Source organism: Impatiens glandulifera, chromosome 1 (genome assembly GCF_907164915.1).
Source record: "Impatiens glandulifera chromosome 1, dImpGla2.1, whole genome shotgun sequence".
NCBI classification, from domain to species: domain Eukaryota; kingdom Viridiplantae; phylum Streptophyta; class Magnoliopsida; order Ericales; family Balsaminaceae; genus Impatiens; species Impatiens glandulifera.
The window spans coordinates 1155089-1177319 of record NC_061862.1 but is presented as its reverse complement, the minus strand read 5'-3'; the positions used below and the strand labels follow the sequence as shown (position 1 = coordinate 1177319).

The window sequence follows — 22231 nt, the reverse complement described above, 5'->3', positions numbered from 1 at the left end:
TATTTAATAAAAATTAAAACAAAAATATATTAATATTTTAATTAATAAAATAAGTGATTTAATTATTTTAATTAATAAAATAAGTGATTTAATTATTTTAATTAATAATAATATAATAAATAAAGAATTTAAAACATATCTGTTTTCTTATAAATAATTATTGTAATAGAAGGGTGCACCACAAGACATTCAACTATCTTTATCTTAACATTATTATATTATTTTCCAAATTTCAATAATAGAAAAAAAAAAGGATAATTAGTTCTGAAATTTTAAACATATTATTGAAAAATCAGCTATGAAACCCTTTATTTGATTTTCAATTTGTTCATTATCTTTAGAGTTTGTTCAATTTGTTTTATAAAAAAATAAGACAAATTATTTAAATTGAATAAAAATAATTAGATAATTAATTATGTGATTTGATTAGTCTATAGGATTCACACCATTTTTCCTTTATAGAATCACAAAATATTTTTCAATTTCTTTGTAGATTTTAACAAAATCTTCTCTTTTACATATTACAATTATTGTAATTTCCTATATAAGCAATTAGAATTATCTTGGTTTTTTAATAAAAAAAAAATTGAAAGTTATTTAAATTAATATTTTTTATTTTTTATTTAAAATGTTTTCTTTCCTCTCCCTCAACTCTTTAAATACTTCCCTAAAACCTCATTCTCTCTCACACACACTCACACACACTCACACACATTTGAGCAGAAGCTAACTGAAGAGAAAATTCCAATGGCATCCGACGACAAAACTTCCCGATCCGTCACCGGCGCCGGCGCCAATGGCGTCGAAAGTTCACCGTTGAAAGGAAAGGTCGCTCTGGTTACTGGAATCACCGGTCAAGACGGATCTTACTTGACAGAATTCCTTCTGAAAAAAGGCTATCAAGTCCATGGTTTGATCCGTCGTTCTTCAAATTTCAACACTCAACGCATCAATCACATCTACATCGATCCTCACAATGTCAATAAAGCACATATGAAACTCCATTACGCCGATCTTTCCGACGCTTCCTCTCTCCGTCGCTGGGTCGACACCATTCTCCCCGACGAGGTTTACAATCTCGCCGCTCAATCACACGTCGCCGTTTCCTTCGAGATCCCCGATTACACCGCCGATGTAGTCGCTACCGGCGCCTTACGTTTACTAGAAGCCGTCCGATCTCACATCGTTACCACCGGACGGGAAGTTCGTTACTATCAAGCTGGATCATCTGAAATGTTTGGATCTACTCCTCCGCCTCAATCAGAAGATACACCATTCCATCCTAGATCTCCATATGCTGCATCTAAATGCGCTGCTCATTGGTACACGGTGAATTACAGGGAAGCGTACGGGATGTATGCTTGCAATGGAATCCTTTTCAATCATGAATCGCCTAGGAGAGGAGAGAATTTTGTGACGAGGAAGATTACTCGTGCTTTAGGTCGGATCAAGGTTGGGTTACAGAAGAAGGTGTTCATGGGTAATTTAAAAGCTTCTAGAGATTGGGGATTTGCTGGTGATTATGTTGAGGCTATGTGGATGATGCTGCAGCAGGAGAAGCCTGATGATTATGTGGTGGCGACGGAGGAGTCGCATTCTGTGGAGGAGTTTCTGGAGGTGGCATTCGGTTATGTTGGTTTGAATTGGAAGGATCATGTGGAGATTGATCCTAGATATTTTCGGCCTGCTGAGGTTGATAACTTGAAGGGTGATTCGAGCAAGGCGAGGAAAGTGCTGGGATGGAAACCGCGAGTTGGGTTCGAGCAGCTGGTGAAGATGATGGTTGATGAAGACGTCGAATTGGCTAAGCGCGAGAAGGTGCTGGTTGATGCCGGTTTCATGGATGCCCAGCAGCAACCATGATGATTGAATGAATGAACCTATAATCATAATTTACATAAGATAAAACAAACAATCTGAGGCCTAGTATTCATCACTTTATATAAATTTGTTTGTGTTTTAATTTGATTTTCATCTTTCTATGTACTCACACTGTTGTTTCTTGTCTGAAATGGAATTATTATTCAATTCTAAGAACTGATATGAGTTTTTCAGGTTTACAGTAAGAATTCAATTCCCATCCACCGACAGAGTAGTAATAATTTTAGTAGGGTAAAAATGAAATGACATGAATTCTCAAAGCAAATCTACTACAGAAACCAGATAACATAAATAATAATTGTAGGGGTTCTAAATTAAATTTTGTTACCAGACCAACCAGAATAGAAATGGGGGCCAATAATCTTGTTGTGGAAAACTACTAGGGAATGGTTTCGTGTTGGTCCCAATGGTCCTTGAGATCTAGTGGCATCGAGGGGTCGTGTAGTTCTTCTGCTACAAGTCTGGTGATCAATTTTGATAACGCGCTTCCACTTATCTTCCTTCCAACTACTACTCCAGAACGCTTGTTGTTGTTCGATTGGTGCAAATGCTGAAGGTGGTACATTGGCATGTTGTTGTTAGTAGTACAGCAGGCTGATTGCCAACCGCCATTTCCTAATTTGTAGCAAGGCTGACTTACACCGCTACACGAGCAGATAGGTGGCACCGGAGGCAATGCTGACTCGTCGTGATCATCGTAACTGATTCCTTCTTCTTCCTCCTTCAGTCCCATACTATTCTGATTCCAAGCAGCAAAATGTTGTTCTAGTTCATCCCCATCCTCGTCTCCAAAGTCTACGCTATCCCAGATATCCGATGCAGTGGATTCAGTAGTATTTACCTGATTTGTCATTTCTTCACACCCTCTTTTCCTTCCTTTCTTCTTCAATCCTGCCCCTGCCCCTGCCCCAGCCCCAGCCCCTTTTTCTTTCCTTTGCTTACCACCACCACCACCCTTTCTAGTCTTTGTCTTGTGGGCTTCAGCCAAATCTTCATTATACATGTACTCTAATTCTTGGCTAACTCCGACTCCAGCTTCTTGTGAATCCGGGTTAAGATTGTACTCGTTTCTCGGGCTTTCGCAAAAATCGAGAGCATTAAGGGCCTTATCTCTTTCCTCTAGGGCCGTATTCCTCTCTGCAAGAGCTGAATCTCTTTGAGTCATTGCCAAGTCTCTTTCTGCAAGTGCCTGCCTTCTTTCCTCCATTGCCACGTTTTTTTCTCGAATCGCAGCATCCCTCTCCGCCATTACAGACATGTATGTTTTCAATGAGAAGTTGTTTTCCTACAAGGGAGAGTTTTTTTTTCTTAATTAGATCATAAACTACAACTGCCTGGAATCAAAAGCACGGTAATCTTACCATCATATAACTCCAGATCTGTCCCCTTTACTTACACTCCAGCACTGAAAAATCCATAACATTTTATTCAACTATCAGTTTACCTCAAACTGCCAAGTCAAAATGTTAATAACAAATTTCACAAACTCTATCTAGTCAAATCTAATCCCAACATTGCAAATAGACAAGATAGGACTAGTTTCCTTATATATCAATTACACTAATATCTGATAACCTTATCATCTCCAAACCAACACATTTTTTATCATCATTCCAGGAATTTGCTAAAACATGGACAATTGTAAAGTAATCAATTTGCCAATCATGCATAAACAAGGTAGTTTCACATGATCCTATATTATTAGAAAACTTGAAAACAAGAGGTAATCAATCCATCATCTTAACTGGACCCTTCATGCTAACTTCATTGTTCCCTTCTTGACCTAATAGTCTCCAGTTGTGCACACAACTTCTTCCATTTCCTATTGTTCGTAATTGTTTGTAATGTAGTTTTCTGTTATGACTTAATTCTGTATTCAAGATTATAGGAGAAGAAGAAACAAAGATGAGAAAATAATACCGCTGGTATATACCTAAGAACTTTCACAAAGCTTTTTCATTCCCCATTGGGGAAGTGAGTTCAGCATAGCATATATATCAGCTGAATTCGCCAAGAATATTCAGTTACAATGGTTAGTATTAACCAAAATTAGTTTTGAGAATAACATAAAAATGAATCAAAACAGAATTTTAGAACAGAAAACATAAACCTCGCAACAATATCTATCCCAAGTGCTCAATTGGACATTGGAGGGCGTTAGGTCTATTCGGGAATCGCAACATTTTCCTTACAGTGAGTTTTCCATGATACGTTTTGTTCATAATTTCTCATCTTGTGACTATTATAAATGTTCATCATCATTGGTAATAATTTCTTCAGTTCATCTTTAGATTTTCATCAAGGTTGGTTCCTGAATGATACTGAAGTTTCTAAGTAAGTATAATAAGTATACCATTCTTCAATTTAGAACAACCATATCTTAATTACTAATGCTATTCAAAATGGCCATTTTTGATAAGTGAGTAATATATATCCATCCTAATTCCGAATTCGGATCTGTGTGTGTGTGTGTGTGTGCGTTCTAGCTGGGAAAGGAATGTGAAACCAGCAGTCAATTATCAATCAAATCAGACAAAATTTTCCAATTTTCAACATCAACAGCTAGGATACATCATATAGATGCCAAAGTGCAGATCAGCGAACTAACCGACGAGATGAGAAATGAAAATGTGCAGATTCAGATCGAAACCAGTTGGATCGAAGATTTCTAAAGAGGCAGAGAATCTCTTACCGGTTAGACGAAACCTAGATAGTAGTGATAACTGGAAACTGATTCAAATGAGTTGTTTCATCCTTTTAGCTGTAAGAGAAGAGAAGAGAAGTAGATTTCGTTTGTTAATGCGATCTTCTTCTTCTTCAGAAAGGTCGCGGATCATGGCGGTAACTAGAGTGATCGTCATTGGAATTACCAGAAGTCGCCATCTTCAACTGCTGGCTTTACCTTCTCTACGCGTTTGAATCGCGTTTCCAGCGACTGCACAGCACGATGAAGACGACGAACAAGATGCTCTAGTTTTTTTTTTTTTTTTTTTACTTTCATCTTCTTTGCGGCCTTCCCCCTTTTATACAGTTGACGTTTTTATATTTTGACCTCTTTGACTACAATTAATTAACCACTTATTAATTAATTAAGACAAATCAACTCAAATCTGTGTTTTAAGAAAAAAACAAAATAAAATTATCAATTTATTTTAAACTTTTTTTCATTTAATAATATACAATATTTAGTTTAAATTATAAAAAAAAAATAATGATAGAGAGGAAAACCGAAAATGTGATATGATTCCATCTTTAATTAATCGCAATTAAGCTTTCAACTACTGCACATTAATTATTATAAAAGAAGAGAAAAATATAAATTTATTCTTAACACGTATAATTTTGATGTATATATAACATAATACGTCCCTTTCAAGTTATTAAGTTAAAATAATAATGATTATATATAAGTATTTTTTAATTTTATCTATGGAACTTAGAGAGATTGAAAGTTCATATTCATTGTCTTTTAAATTTTTTTATTTCTATTACTCAGATTTATGTTGTTGTATTTTTATTCGATACAACATTTTATTTAGTTAAATCGAATTTGTGGTCTCGAATTTTTGTATTATGAATAATATTTTTAATTTTTTTTTTTGGATCGTCTCCTAATTATACCTCTAATCGTGTTGATGATCATTTATTGAATCTACCTATTCCTATTAGTAAATGAGATGTTTTTATAGAACATGTACTTGTTTTCATTTATTTAGTTTTAAAAATTTATTTATCATCCATATGTCCTTTCAAATGTATTTTCTAACAATTTTATGATTTTTTTGCAATTTTAATAATGTATATAGAACGGTTTGCTATCAATTTTGGTCGAACTTATTTTTAGTTTATAACTCTCAAACAAAACAAAGATAAATTCACTGTAATTCATAATTTTGGGTAGAAATTCTTTTATCATCATGTTAAAGAAATGATATGATTGATAGATGATTTACTTTAAAATTTTAATATTTACATGTGTATTATTTAACTTGTGTTTTATTTTTACCTCTTTATTTAATATAATGAGAATTAATTTATTATAAAAAAAATAATAATAATAAATTGGATAATTTATGGAAGTAATTGTGTGTATTTTTTTTTATTAATTTTTTAAATAATTTGAAAAATTAAATAATTGTTTGACATGAATTATTTAGAAAAAAATTATAAAATGAAACTTTTGTTTGATTAAAAAATAAATAATTTTGAATAATTTAAGTTAAATAATATAATAATATCTAAATTTCTTTAAAATAATGTATTATTTATATTTATGATTGGATTGATAACTCAGATAAATGATTATTTGAAAAAACAAAAAAAAAAACAAATCATAATAAACGAGAAGAAAGAAGCTCGTGAACGTGTGATCCATCAGCAGCCAGCCAGCCAGCCAGCCAGCCAGCAGCGGTCATAATTGATATTAAAAAAAAAAATGTCTCCTTTCTGATACGAGTTCTGTTTTCCTCTTTGATCGATCTCTGATTGATACCCATCATCAATTCACGATCTCAAAAGTAAATTGAAGAAAAATGGCATCTGGGTTCACCGGAGATGAAACGGCTCCTTTTTTCGGCTTCCTCGGAGCCGCAGCAGCTCTAGTCTTCTCCTGTAATGAAATCAGCTTTTTAATTCATCCCATCCCATGATGATGATGCCCATTTTCATGTGAAATTAACGATAAATTTTGTCCTTCGGGTTTCAGGTATGGGAGCCGCCTATGGAACGGCGAAGAGCGGGGTCGGCGTGGCCTCAATGGGTGTAATGAGGCCGGAGTTGGTCATGAAGTCGATAGTGCCGGTGGTTATGGCCGGAGTTTTGGGTATCTATGGTCTGATCATTGCTGTGATTATCAGTACTGGAATTAACCCTAAGGCCAAACCTTACTACCTCTTCGATGGTTATGCCCATCTCTCGTCCGGATTAGCTTGTGGTCTCGCCGGTCTAGCAGCTGGAATGGCTATTGGAATTGTGGGTGATGCTGGTGTTAGGTATGCTCTGTCTCTATTCTTGATTCTAAAGAAAATAGACCCATTTATGGAAGTGTTAATAGAGTTTTAGTTGCTATTCCTTGATTTTCAATGTGCATTGCCATTTCCTAGGATGCTTGATGATTTCCTGCTTCCTTGTTCTAGCTGTTTATCTGAATCTCATTTCATGAACAGAAAATGCCTGTTTGCATTGACATAGACAGATTCTTGTGCAGATGATGTATTCATTCATGTAGAATTGTGGTTCATTTTGCAGAAACAAAACCTTTCATATGAAATTAGACATGGTTATGTTGAAGCTTTCCTTGTAATTCACACTCAATTAACATAGTATAAGAAGTATTAAAACACAAATAGTTGAGAAATCTGTTGGCCATTAAGAGTGCATCTTGCAGCTATAGTTTGGATCAAGGATCTAGGTTCTATCATTCTTATATGGTTGTAGGCTCTATTACTACTTATCATTGAGTTTAGCAAAATGGTGGATCTAATATCGGATTGAGGAATTTGAGCATTTTTGCATTCGTTTATAAGTTGCATCACCACCATTCAAGATGAGGATCCATATTTGTTTTTCCACTTCTTATAACATTGTCTGGTATTTGAATTGAGGTTATTTAGAAATGGGTACTTATTTTGTTTGGATTATGATTCAAATCAGATCATCAATAGGTATTTGACTCCTTCCTTCCAAATGTTAGTTCGAATTGTGCACAAAAGTTTAACAACTGAAAATAATATTGCAGAGCTAATGCACAACAGCCGAAACTTTTTGTTGGGATGATTTTGATTCTCATCTTTGCGGAAGCATTGGCACTGTATGGACTGATTGTTGGTATTATCCTTTCCTCTCGAGCTGGTCAATCCCGAGCAGAGTAAAACAGGCATTACCCAAAGATCGCGGGTTTATAAATCCCCTTATCATGCATGATAAAGTAATTGTTTATTTATTTGGTTTCCAATTGATTGTCTTTGTGGTGAGTGTAAACTATTGGTAGTAAATTGTAGTACAAATAAGGTTTTGACCCTCAAGCACTATTGATTGTTGTGACCAGAAAGAACACAACTTATTGGAAGCTATATATTATCTTCTTTTCAGTTTATACACTTCAAGTTGTTTATGTTATTATTATTATTATATGGAATCTTTGACATATACAATTTCATTGTTGAATAAACACAATACAATAGTGGCAATAACAGATAAATAGTGGCAACAAGAGGTGGATATATCTTTAGCCTTCTTGAGGTCCTGGGTTCGAACCCGTAAAACGACAAGTTCTGCACTTAGTTAAATGGTTAAATATGTTTGCGGGCTATTTGTTTATCCTGCTGTCATTCCGAAAAAGATTTAGAACCCGTTATTTAAAAAAAAAAAAAATAGATTACAAAAAAATCTGGTTAAAAACAACTTAAGTTGAAGCTGTTCATGATTGTACTTGTTATGTATAAAATAAAATAAAGTATTTAGACAAATGAAATATTAAAAATTATAATATCCTTTAACAACATAGATAATTCAAATAATTCATTTTCAGTGTCTTGTGGATGGAGGACTGTTGACTCATTGCCATTATTTGATATAATAAAGATGCAAAAGTTATTTCCACTCACTAAAAGTTGCAAGCAAAATTCAGAGAGATAAAGAAAAAGTGTAACTATTTATTACTTTCATGACCAAACAATTGTTAAAATATTATATTTTTCTAGGAAAAGGAAACTTGTTTTTTAGCTTCTAATTTTATAATAGTCTTTTACATTCAATTTTGTAATATTTAATTTTTATCTAAGGTATAAAAAACACATTCAAATTGACATCTTTTCAAATAAGGGTGGAACTAATATTGAAAAAATCAATGAATATTAATTTTAACTAGGTAAAAATAAACATCTTGTTTAAATTTTTATCAAAATAAATATAATTATTAAACTTAATAATAAGGAGTTTTAAAATACATCATGAATATATATATATATATATATATAATTTATATGTTTTTTGAATAAATAATAAAATTAACTTGAATACTTATTAAATAATATATAACCTTAAACAATAATTTTTACTTGAATTTGTATTGTTATCTTTGTTTTTGTCATGAATTTGCTGTAGCATTTTTTTTTATCTTATATTTTTTAGGGTTTTTTTTTCTTGGCATAGATAGAATACAAAATTGAGACATTGGTGTGCCAGTGAAACTTCATATTGCAAAGAAATAATTAATTGTACTTTATGCTTCCTTCTAATATGTATGCGTGCATAAATATTTTGTCATTGAATTTATTTATTTTTAGAAAATGATTAATTACTACTAATTCAAATAAGGAGTGTCGTATAAACGACAAATGAGTCAAGCTACTCGAGAGCCCCTCGACCAAAGTTCAACTTGAGTTTGACTTTGACCAAATTCGAGCCGAACACGAGCCGACTCGTTTAATATTCGATCCAAACTTTTTCGAATCCGATACTAAATAATATATATATTTATTTTAATATTAAAATATAAAATCTAAAATAAATATTTTCTATTCACTCTCTCTATTCAAAACTCATATATTAGGCCCATGTTATTATATAATACTACCCAAAATTCAAAATTAGAAACTCAAATTCCCTAATCTGTCATCGTTAGAATATATTATACGATTGTTATAATATAATATATTTCGTAATATATCTACGGAATATATTATATTATAATAATAATATATTCTAACAATTATATCATATATTTTTTATCTTATTCTTTTTTTTTTACAATTTTCTCATTTATTGACAAATATTTTTTTATTCTTACAATTTTTTCACTTATTCATAGACATTCTTTCTTCTTTAATATTTCTCTCACTTATTCATAAATACTCTTCTATCTCCCGTCACTTTATTTTTTCATATTATTTTATTCGAGAATTAGTAAACTCAAGTTACACAATCATTTTTTTCGTTGAATAGGTATGTATGTTTAATATTTTGTCTTAAAAATAAATTTTGATTTGAGTTCGAGTTTGAAAATTTAAGTTTAGTTAAAATTTTCGAGCCGAGTCGAACTTGTAGGTAAATAGTCGAGCTCGAACTCAAATTTATAACTCGTTCGAGCTCGAGTTCGAACCGAGCTAATAAATACTTAATCGAGTCGAACTCGAACTGGTTTGAGCTCGACTCGGCTCATTACAGCCCTAGTGTCGTATATAAAAAAATAATTATAAAATAACATCACTCAAATCAAAAGAACTAAATACAAATTTAAATATTAAATAATATGACATATTTATAATAATTAAAATAAAATAAAAAATAAGATTCATAATCTTGTAATTTTTTTTTAGGTAACTCCAAATATTTGCAACGACAATGGTTTAAGTATAACAAGTCGAACAAACCAATTAAACGGTGTCTAAAAAATTCTATCAAATATTTTGAGCGATAATTAAAATTGTTCTTAATCGAGAAATGAGAAATGACAAGTAACGCAAAAAAAAGTTAAAAACTAAAAAAAAAAAAAAATTTAAAATACTTGTAGAAGGAATTCTAACTAAAATATTCATTATTTTTATTACTAATAAAATACATACACAAATTTGAAAAATGATTATAAATGATATGAGTAGTAAAAGACTAACCATCAATTAATAATATTATTTGAATTATAAAATTAACGATAAAAATTTGTTTAGGTTAAACAAGATGTCGCACTAAATAAACACGAACTCAAATTTGAGTGGTGGAAAAAAAAAAAATTCTCATGTTAAAGAAAATCATTAAAAGGGAAAAAGATTATAAAATTTTTTAATATTTTTTTTTAATAATTTTTTATTTTATTTTAAAATATATTTTTTGGTTAATTACTTAATAGCTTACAAAGATAGTTATAAGTAATACATTTTTAATGCTTACTTTTTTTTTTCTTCTGAAAAATAAATAAATGAAGAGTAAAATCAGAGGACGTAATATCGTATTAATTGTATGCACCTACTTCTTAAGTAGGTACATTTAATTGTTTTGGGGAAGATAATGAATAACATTTATTTATATATGTATATTAATATTTTGTTAGAATTTTTTTTATAGTTTTAAAATTCAAAAGAACCACTTATTTTATTTCATTCATCCAATAATATATGTTTTTAAGCCAGTTTAATAAGGCTTTTGTGCTAATTATGATAAATTATAACAATACATAAAGTATAATTAATGTTACAAGTAATTATTTCCAACATTAACATAATTAATTTAAATAATTTTTGCTTAAACCAAATTTTATTTTATTACAATGCCTATTTGAAAACCCCAACTCTAGAGTGTACACAGAGTTTGGACAAATTATTATTTTTAATTTACTTAAAACCTATTTTTGTTTTTAATATTTTATTGGGTATTAATTTAGATTAAACAATGTTTTAATTTTTTTTAATTAAATATATTAACAAATTTAATAATATTTATATGTTCAACTCCACTAATTCAATATGTTTCTAAAGGTTAATATTTAATATTTTTAGAAAATTAAATTTTATTTCCCTAAATAATACAATCACCTTAACCTACTAAGGTAACTCAAATAACAATAATAGTTCCTAAAACAACAAAGGTTACCGTTCCCATTTAAAACGCTTTAAGTTGAAATAGATGTAATGACTATGAAGGTTATGCTAACCTCCTACGTTAAAAAAATAGATTACATTAATTTTTAAAAATTTATCAATAATGAAATGTTTGACGATTTATTTACAATTAATCAATGATCGTAATCGTCCGATACGTATAATTCATAATGCTATTAGTATAACATTTTATGATATTCGTTATGGAAAGTCGATTGAGTTAATCGGAGAGTTAATCGTTTTTTTTTTAATTTACGACTTCGATAATCTATTGGGTAACGTTTTCGTATTTTTATTTTTATTTTTTATTTTTTTTCCGTGTTTAAACCGTTATTATAATTTTTAATATATATTGACCCTTTATTTGTTCGATTTTTATTAAAAAATGCTTAGTTTTTAATTATTATTATTTTTAAAGTAAATTAAAAGGGATCAATTATTTTATATTGATTACAACTTGCTTGTTATCTATGATGAATTGTTATGTGTGGCTGTTGAAGTTTTCATCCATTTAAAGATAAATTTTATTGTCAATGTAAAAACCTTATTTAGAAAAAAATCATGTTTGATCTCCATATGAATTCAGATTAGATTATTTTATTTTATTTGTGGTTAAAGTTCAATGGAATCTGATCATAATAATCCACAGTTTGCTTAAATATTAAATATACTTTATTATTTTGTAGAAAAAGATTGAAAAAAGGTAAATAGTAATAAAAGTTAATGTGGAAGAAAATTGAAAGAGAGAAGAAAAGTGTATAGTCTGGTCTAGTCCGGTTCGGTCCGGTCCTGTGCGGTGCGGTCTTAGAGGTTAATTGGTGAATAAGAATCATATCATATTATTATTACACGCTAATATTTTCTGGCCGGCGGCAGGCAACTGCCAGCTTCGGAGTTCATAGTTCAAGTGGGATCCATACACTTTTTCTCTCTTTGTTTCTCAATCTGTTGTTATCTACTTTTGTCTCGGTCTGCTCTGGATATCCGTTCGAAGTTTTGAATGACTTCGGACGGTCAATTTCCATGAATGTTCACGATCGACATTCGTGTTTATTCTTTAATCAATCAATCTAGGGTTTTTGATGCGATATCGGTCATTCACTTATATTCTTATGAGAATTTAAGTCTTGTATGTTTATCATCTTTATAGGTATTGCATGGAACCTGTGTTACCGAGCTGCGGTGGTGTCGTTGACACTGAACAGATTCAGGAACTAAATCAATTGCAATTGGTTGGACTTCCGATATCACCACCACCACCACCACCACCACCACCACCACCACCTGCTGATTCTTCTTCTTCTGTTGCTCCTGTCTGCAACGGGGAAGAACTTCCTGCTTCAGCTTCAGCTTCAGGAAATGTTGTGGATGATGAAAGTGGTGGAAATCGGAAGCGTGGTCGGCCTTCTAGAGGTCAATCAAAGCCTCCGGTGAAGAAGATGAAGACGAAGGTGAAGGAGGAAGATGAGGATGTTTGTTTTATATGTTTTGATGGGGGGAGCCTTGTTTTATGCGATCGCAGGTTAGGGGACTTTGTTTAGTTATCAATTTGCTTGAATGGTGGATCCGTTTCCTATTTAGTTTGTATTTTCCTCTTTAATTAGTTCATTCTCTCTGTCAGCACAAGTTTATATCTTTAAATTATGGAAATTTACTTCAATGACTTGCAATTTGCTCATTTGATTCCGGTTTCTAATTGCAGGGGCTGCCCTAAGGCGTATCATCCAGCTTGTGTTAAGAGGGAAGAGGCGTTTTTCAGATCAAAGTCTAAGTGGAACTGTGGTGAGATGCAACACGTTTATGTTCTCCGGGATTCAATTGATTTCTCTCATATTTTCGGCTACATATAGTTAGTTCTAGAAGTACATGGTTTTTTGTGAAAGGAAGTCTGAGAATCACATGACATTGCAAACATAATGAGGATGATTAATCAATTGGGTCTAATATTCTTCTTTCAAATTTCTCATCATTTTTTGTGAATGATAGATGGCCAGTTTCCATAATTGGAGCAATTAAAATTTGAACAGAACAAAGAATAAAAGATATGGTTTAGAGTATGACTTAATTTCTTATCCTTCGGTGGAGTTTCTTTGCCTGATCATTATATATGTAAATAATGCCCAATCATCAAAAGAGAAATCTCCAATCTGATCTTGTTCTTGGAACCTAAAAGTTAAGTGCATTGTTTTTTGTAAGAATAAAACAACGTGTTGATTGTGCTTGTTTACATGAAGAGTGAAATCCTAAAACTAGAGCTTTATGTCTACCTATTTGTCAGTTCAAATACATTTAAGAAGAAAGATAGTGAAATTTAGGCATATGTAAAATGTTTACGAAAAATTACTCCCTTCAATAAAACTACAAAATGTATCTTGTTTGGGGGAGTATTCTCATGCGTGCTTAGGCTAGCAAGGGCAAACTGTAGATACATGCATTTGACCTCACATGAAATTGATATTTTTTGTGTTGATGACGAGAAAATTTAGTTTTTGCATTTATATATTTACTCATTTTTTTGAAAAGCCTTGAAACTTGTTCCTTTTCTATAAATTCCTTGCAAGTTTTTTTAGTGTTTCACAACGTCTATTATCTTTAGCTTTCTGTAGTTATAAATGATTTGGGCCATATGGCTTATTTTAACACTTTCCTTTTATGGTTATATTATTTTCAGGTTGGCATATATGTAGCATATGTCAGAGATCAGCCCATTATTTCTGCTACACTTGTACATACTCATTGTGCAAGGCATGCACCATAAATTCTGATTACTTGTGTGTAAGAGAAAACAAAGGTTTTTGCGCTACATGCATGAAAACAATTATGCTCATTGAGAATACGGAACTGAGAGACAAAGAAATGGTAGGTCGGTTTTGTGTATGTGATACATCTATATTGTAATTTCTAGAAATATTCCCTTTGCTTAGGTTTATACTTCTCCTGGAGTGCATGACTGCTAGATAACATGTCTTCTATTTCTTGAGTCTACTTTCCTCTTCTAAGTTCTCATTCAGTTTAGTTTTAATTATATTATTATTCTTAACAATCATCTAAGCTCACTTGGGCTATAAAATGAAATTCATGGTATGGTTTTATAAGTATTCTTGTATGATTTGTGGATCTTTAAGGATGTAATTTTTCTTGAAGTTTGATGATATTTTCATTTTGCATTCATGATTCTCTAGGTAAAAACCTTAGAATCTATCTTAGACGGTTAGATATTTTACGTTGTAAGTAATGGACTAACCTGGTGCCAATAAGTGGGAAACATAAGAAGAGAGCAAAATGATCAACAAAAGATAATGTTTTTTTTATGGGATGGACATGAAGAAATACTGTCATGAGTTTAAAATGATTCATTGATGAATTTCTTGCTGGAAGATGATAGTTAATTATAGGACAATCATGGAATATAACTATGTAGTTCGTATTTTCATGCCGCAACTACTAAATAATGAGCGGTGAGAATGTGTTTGGTGGTTAATAATAGGATGATCATGGATTAAAACCATGCAGTTCATAATGCCATGCCGTAACTACGAATATGAGTAGTGAGACTGTGTTTGATGGTTTTCCCTCTCATTTCTACAAGAGGTCAGATATATGAAAAAAATATCATGCAATAACTACTATTATGTGTGTAATATTGGTGGCTATCCTCTTAGTTTCTAACTGAATTTAGAAAAGTGGCACGGCTGCTTACAGATACCAAGATTAAGTTTCATTAATGATTTTTTCCTCTTATAAGTGTTTGAAGATCAGCAGGCATACATTTATGCGCTTACCTTTAATATCGAACTTCACAGCTCTAAAGTTCTAGCTGTCTTGATAAGATTGCATATGCTTGATTTTATTTGAGTGCCCTTCCAATATAGGAATATATATATATTTGTATATATATATATATATATACCTAATATAAGAAACTCGTAAACCTATATCAATTATGTCTAGTAAATGAACTCCGTTAATCTAGCTAGAAGTCGACGACATCCCATTGGTAGTGAGGGGACGTGATGGATAAGGTCATTAAAGCTTATTCCTTGGTTATAGATGTGGAGGATATATTTTTTTTTAATGAAGCAATACCATCTGTACTATTGAAATCTAATATGCCTGGGACTAGGGAGCTGATTAGTATTTTTCTTTTGGAATTTGGAAACATTGTTCCCTTGTTAGCTTTTGTTGGATTCATATTAGCATTCATAACTTTGTATCCTTCTAACTTGGACAGGCACAAGTTGATTTTGATGATAAGAGTAGCTGGGAGTATCTATTTAAAATGTATTGGCTCTTTGTGAAGGGGAAGTTATCTTTGACTTTGGATGAGCTTATTCAAGCAAAACAACCTTTGAAAGCACGGAATGTGTCTGAGATAAAGAAAGCCCATCGTGATACGAGATCATCTGTTTTAGAAAATCCTTCTGGGTGCCAAGGCCTGGATGTAAAGGATCCTGCAATCTGTTGTAGCAATGAACAACTGAAGATACTTGATCATAATCAGTTAGATAATAAGTTAGACGCTAACACAAGAACAGTTTCTGCTGAATGGGCATCTAAAGAACTACTGGAGTTTGTTTCTTATGTGAAAAATGGTGATTTGTCTGAAGTCGCACAGTTTGATGTACAATCTCTTTTACTAGATTATGTAAAGCGGAATAATCTCCGTGACCCACGCCGGAAAAGTCACGTAATTTGTGATGCGAGGCTAGTAAAGCTATTTGGGAAGTCACGTGTTGGTCACGTTGAAATGTTAAAACTTCTTGAGTTTCACTTTCCGGCGAAGGATGGAAACAAGAAAAATCCTACTCATGGCATCTGTCCTGCTGCTGTTATCCAGGCGGTAGGTAATGGGGAGAGTGATGGAGTACTGGCGGTGAGTAAAGATAAGAAAAGGAAAACCCGTAAAAAGGGTGAAGAAAGAGGACCTGTAAAAAATCTGGATGAATATGCTGCAATTGATGCCCATAACATTAACTTGATTTACTTGTCTCGCCGTCTGATGGAAACTCTAATCAATGACAGTGGCAAGTTCCATGACAAGGTTGTGGGTTCGGTAGTGAGAATAAGAATCTCATGCAGCGATCAGAAGCAGGATATTTATAGACTTGTACAAGTTGTAGGTACTTATTTCACATCTTCTTACACCCATTTCTTTATCATAAACTTACATAGAAATTGACAAGCTTGAGCACATCAATCCTTTAGTGATTTTGATCTACATGGATATTTTACAGGTACATCCAAGACAACTGTACCATATAAAATTGGTGATAGATCAGTTGATCTTATGCTTGATGTATTAAATTTGGACAAGAAGGAGACATTTTCGATTGAGGCCATTTCAAATCAAGAAATCTCAGAGGTGATCTTGGATCCTCTTCTTATCTCATTAACTCTCCCTTTTTTCTCCTATTATATCAAGTGAGAGGCTTACCAGATATCATGTCTTTCGAATACATCCTGGTGTTTGATTTCAAAATCAGATGATTATCACATAATCCATTTAATATCAAAATAGTACTTCGATTGCATTCATACTGCTAGATTTGATCCTGGTTTTGCAATTAATGTTCTTGAATTACGTTACTTGACCATAACTTTGTGATTTCATCTTAATTTGTGGACATTTTTGGCTTACTTTTGTTTCTTGTGGGCAAGGGATGACTCGCTTCATTTATAAGATGCATGATACTTATTGTTCAAGGGATACCCACTCATTCATTCGATTGGGATGTGAAAATCAATTGCTGTCTTTTGCACAACATGAATTAACTTGTGATAATTATATTTAAATTATTTCTAATATAAGAGAACTTTGTTGTCATTTTCCTATTCTAAACATGCATATTGCAGAATATTATCATTGTTCTAATGGACTATTACTTTTTCTAGGATGAATGCAGGCGATTGCGTCAAAGCATAAAATGTGGACTTGTTAAACGGCTGACTGTAGTAAGTACACGCTAAAAATATTCAGGCATTTTTTATTTTAAAAATGTCAACTTTTCATTAAGAAGAACGTAAGTTGCATTTAAACGTTACAGAAAGATGGGGGGAGGGTGAGAACAAAGAAAGAAACAGAATACAAATGGAAGAAGTTTAAAATATTCAGGCTTTTAATGGATCATCTTTGTGGGGAAATTCAAACTAGGCTTATAGATAATATTGCAGTTCCTATATTTGATTTATATGATTTTATCTTCTTAAGATGGACTCATGGACCTTTTATTCTCAGTAATTATCTTTAGAATTTAGGTGATATATCATATCCCTAATAAAGAGTGGTCTTCTCTTGTATATATATGGGTCTATACCCTCAGTAATGATACCAATCTCTTTTGTCAATAAATCCCACACTTTTAAACTAAGATAGTCAGTTATATGGTTGTAGGGCCAATTACAGGAGAAAGCGCTGGCACTTCGGGAAGTGAAACTAAATGATGTAAGTTCAGACTTTCATTAAGCACAGTCATCTGTCCATTTATTTACCACAGTTACAAAGGACTGCTTGTGTTTTCATTTTCTAGTGCATGCTTTCAGTATACAATTTCGGGGTTATATATTTGTTACAAGATGTTGTTTTACTGATACATTGTTATCTTGTTTAAGTGGATGGAAGCTGAAGTTCTACGTCTGAATCATTTGATAGATCGTGCAAATGAAAAGGGTCGCAAGAAAGAATATCCTTTTGTGCAGTAAATTTAGTATTTTCCACAACATTAAATAAATCATTGTACCTTTTCCCACAAATTGTTTCTTTACCTCCATATTGTTATTTTGGAAAGGAAATCAACTTATCAATGCATTCCTTAACACAAAGTTCACGCTAAGAGTATGCATACAGAAGCTAGAACTTCTGAAGAAGCCAAAGGAAAGACAACGCAAACTAGAAGAGATTCCTGACATTCATCCTGATCCAAACATGAATCCAAACTATACTTCTGATGAAGATGGTAGAGACATTAGCTTCAATAAACAAGGTTAATGTCATATAAAGCCCTAAGGCCCCTAACTTGCTATATTCTTTTGGCTTGTTATTAAGATGTTTCTTTATGAATGCAGCTGATCATATAAAGCCAAGACATAATGCATACAATGGGAAAGGGAGAGGCCCATTAATGTCAAGGCATACTGACAAGTCAAAGGGTACCCGCCACAAGTCAGGAAAAGATAGAACCTGCAAAGAAGATAATAATGGCTCTACAGCTGTTGGCACGAGTAATCAAGCTTTAGTTAGGTCAGGATCTTCGTCTGGAAATGTAGCTCCCCGTTATGATAGTGAAACTCTGAAATTTTGGCATTACCGAGATCCAAATGGAAAAGTACAAGGACCGTTCTGCATGTTGCAGCTCCGTAAGTGGGGGACATCAGGATATTTTCCATCTGATATGAGAGTGTGGAGTTTATTTGAGGATGAACATCACCCGATTCTTTTGAATGATTTACTGAAGTGGAGTGTCGACAAATTATCCTCACTGCTTCATGAAGCTTCTGTAACACATAAAGAAGCAGCTAACAGTGGATCAAGTAATTCTCTGAGTATAACTGGGTTAGACAATATTGAAGTGAGTCGTCCTTCTGTAGAAAGTTTGAGGCCTGAATCATCGAATGCTTCTCAACCTTTGCCAAAGCCAATTGTTGTACCACTAAGAAGAAGCTATAAAGTAGAAATCCCGAATTTGCCTAGTCCAACCCCAGATAACGAGAGAGAGGTAGAAGTGCACTCTCCTAAAGTAGAACAGATCGATGTTCAGACTGCACCTGATCCAGATATGCTCAGCCCCATACGAAATCCATGCAAAGTGGAGGAGGAGAAATCAGCCCCTAATGAGTGGGCCGGATATTCGCCTACTCCAGAAAAACCGTCTAATTTGGGTTGTGACACAAACCCGTCTAGCAATCCATCTGAATTGCTGATCGCTAATGTAACTTCTGAAACCTCTTGCAAACCATCTGAATTGCTGAACGGTAATGTAACTTCTGAAACATCTGACGTGGACAGCCTTGGAATTCCACCATCATCATCTGATTGGCAGGCCATTGTTCCTGAACCCTTTGACATAACTGAGTTGGTAGAACCATCAGTGTCAGATCTTCTAGCTGAAGTAGATGCAATGGAGGAATCCCATGGAGGCCTGATTACTCCAACCTCAGCCACAAATTTTGTAGAGGACTTGTTTGGATCTCTGAGCCCTCCTCCTCAACTAGATTCAGACAAAAATGATGACCTCATTTCCATGGAGGAGATACAGCTGCCACCATCTAGGCCTTTCAACGATGCTACCGGTTCTCAGCCAAATACAAACCCCGAAACTGTATCAAAGCCTTCACCCAGTGCTGACGTGGCTCAAACTGGTCCTAATTATCCAAATAGGAACAATGGGTGGGGGGATAGACAACAAGGGGGACAGAGGTCTATGGGTCCGAGAGAGAATTGGGCCCCGCCACAACTACAAGGTGTGGATCAAGGGTTAGGCCGAGGTAATACTAGTAGACAGATATGGAGTAGTAGTAGTAGCAGACAGGGACAGCTGCCATTTGGGATCGGAGGAGGAGGGGGTAGCAGCAGTGGCTACATGAGAGGAGGGCAACAAAGGGTGTGCAAGTTCTACGAGAGTGGGCATTGCAGGAAAGGAGCTTATTGCGACTATTTGCATCCTTCGTAGGAACTCATCAGACAACATTTTCAGTGTACAAAACTTGGTCAGGTCAACAAAAGAAAAGAAATATTTATGGTTTTGTTGTTGTTGTTAATGTTCTTGTAGCAGCAAAAGGTAAATAAGGGGTGGTTTTGTAGTGGAGTAGTAATATTTTTCCCCTCCCTCCCTTTGATTAAACACTTCTACTACTACTACTACTATTATAATTATTTTTAAGACTTTCAAATGGGGACAAATATATAGTTTATTTATCACCTCACAGAATTTTGTTCTCTCAACGAGAGTTTATTCTTAATAACATTGTGCCATTACAACATTTCTCTTCCTTTATGATATTTTATTTGATTCAGGTTTAGAACTAAATCTTGTACTTGGTTACACATTTAATTTGTTCTCAATTGTGACCATTGTAGGCTATAAAATATTTCAATGTACCAACTAAACTATATGTAACACAAATCAGGTGAGGTTGAAAGAGCTTATGATGAACAAATACCGGGATTATTGAGTTTATTTGTTATGGTTGGGTTATTTATAATCCCCTTCAAGTTATGATTGAACTTATTTAAAAATACTTTAGAGTTAGATATATATGGGTCTATAATTTGATTGAAAAATGTCAATAAATTAATTTTGAAAACACTTTTTTTTTCTATAAAAGATGAAACACATATAATCAATTTGTTGATAGATTTTTTTTTTTTATAAATATATATATTTGTAAAAAGTCCATGTATATTACAAATAATTAAAATTGTTTGATCACAACAACAAAGTATGACATGAAGAGAAAACAAATAAAAACAAATAAAAAATAAAAAACGTTACTCAATAGGTTATCGAACTCATAAGTCTTTGAGATAAATGATTAACTCCCCGACGGACTCTACCGACTTTCCGAAATGAATATTAGAAAACATCATAAACAAATAAAAACAAATAAAAAACAAAAAACGTTACTCAATAGATTATCTAGCTCATAAGTCATCGAGATAAATAATTAACTCCCCGACGGACTCTACCGACTTTCCGAAATGAATATTAGAAAACATCATAATAATAACATTATGAATGATACGTATCGAACGACTACGATCAGTGAAAATTCATCGATTTCTCCAAACCAGATAGTTCACTAAAAAATAATTGGGATGGTAAACCAATTATTTTTGTATGTCATATTAGTCACATCAATTTAAATTTCCCAATAACAGCTCAAAAATTCAGACATCACCCAATGAATTATAGTGATACTTCATAAAAGACTCCAAATATACAAGTCACCTCTCGACAATACAAAATTAAGTGAGTTGTCAATTCAATCTCATCGTGACACATACAACTAACTATAATACAACATTTTTTCATGCACATATTATCCGTAAGAATTCCACCGTGAATAACGCTCCATCTAAAAACGAGTTTTAGATGAAATCTTTGGCTACCAAAGATTTTCTCAACAATAATTATATGAATTCATCTTAGCGAACAACTTATAGCAATGCCCCAACTTATCTAAAAATGAATAAATACATCATATATTTAGGCATAGATGGTAACACAATTTTAATGAGGATTAACCGACCTCCTTTCAAAATTATTTTAATTTTACATTTAGATAGTTTACAATCCATATCAGTGATAATCAGATCCAAGAGACCTTGAATCGTAATTTAGCATCCAATAACATACTAATGTATGTTGATGGAAGATCACAAATTTTGAACCCCAACACATTTACCAACATCGTGATTATTTTATTCGAAACAGGATTTGAGAAAAAGATATATGACTTATTAAGATTCACTTGAAGACCGGAACATGCACCGAATATTAATAAAATACCCAAAATGTGTTTAAAATTAATGTAGGTAGTCTGAACCATGTAGAGTGTGTCATCATCGAAAAGAAAATGTGATATCTTCTTGACACACAACTAACTCCACGGATGAGTCATGAGTTTTCTATGAACGTTATCATTTTTTAAAGAGCTTTCATAACAATAACGAACTAGAAAGGAGAAACCTGATCACCTTGTCTAATCCCTCGAGAACTCTCGAAAAATCTTTGAGAACTACCATTAACAATGATAGAAAA

General features: G+C 32.8%; 4 protein-coding genes across 4 annotated transcripts; 3 read left to right on the top strand and 1 right to left on the bottom strand.

Annotated features, from left to right (window-relative positions):
* Positions 1-673: 673 nt before the first annotated feature.
* On the top strand, positions 674-2058 carry LOC124917720 (GDP-mannose 4,6 dehydratase 1). The gene has a single exon (XM_047458067.1). It carries the CDS (start codon positions 748-750, stop codon positions 1861-1863), a length of 1116 nt encoding a protein of 371 aa, XP_047314023.1. The 5' UTR covers positions 674-747; the 3' UTR covers positions 1864-2058.
* A 21-nt stretch (positions 2059-2079) lies between these two features.
* LOC124917731 (protein BASIC PENTACYSTEINE6-like) lies at positions 2080-4876 on the bottom strand. Its single transcript, XM_047458076.1, has 3 exons — positions 4574-4876; positions 3243-3286; positions 2080-3166 (listed from the first exon to the last, which is right to left on the bottom strand). Exons 2-3 carry the CDS (start codon positions 3246-3248, stop codon positions 2261-2263), a joined length of 912 nt encoding a protein of 303 aa, XP_047314032.1. The 5' UTR covers positions 3249-3286; positions 4574-4876; the 3' UTR covers positions 2080-2260.
* A 1446-nt stretch (positions 4877-6322) lies between these two features.
* On the top strand, positions 6323-7979 carry LOC124917743 (V-type proton ATPase subunit c2-like). The gene is made up of 3 exons (XM_047458081.1): positions 6323-6492; positions 6587-6872; positions 7619-7979. The coding sequence occupies exons 1-3, from the start codon at positions 6414-6416 to the stop codon at positions 7749-7751; spliced, it is 498 nt and encodes a 165-aa protein (XP_047314037.1). The 5' UTR covers positions 6323-6413; the 3' UTR covers positions 7752-7979.
* A 4345-nt stretch (positions 7980-12324) lies between these two features.
* LOC124917708 (zinc finger CCCH domain-containing protein 44-like) lies at positions 12325-20450 on the top strand. The gene is made up of 11 exons (XM_047458060.1): positions 12325-12381; positions 12625-12996; positions 13177-13256; positions 14146-14333; positions 15706-16594; positions 16709-16836; positions 17367-17426; positions 17866-17916; positions 18084-18154; positions 18300-18454; positions 18537-20450. Exons 2-11 carry the CDS (start codon positions 12632-12634, stop codon positions 20138-20140), a joined length of 3591 nt encoding a protein of 1196 aa, XP_047314016.1. The 5' UTR covers positions 12325-12381; positions 12625-12631; the 3' UTR covers positions 20141-20450.
* Positions 20451-22231: the final 1781 nt, after the last annotated feature.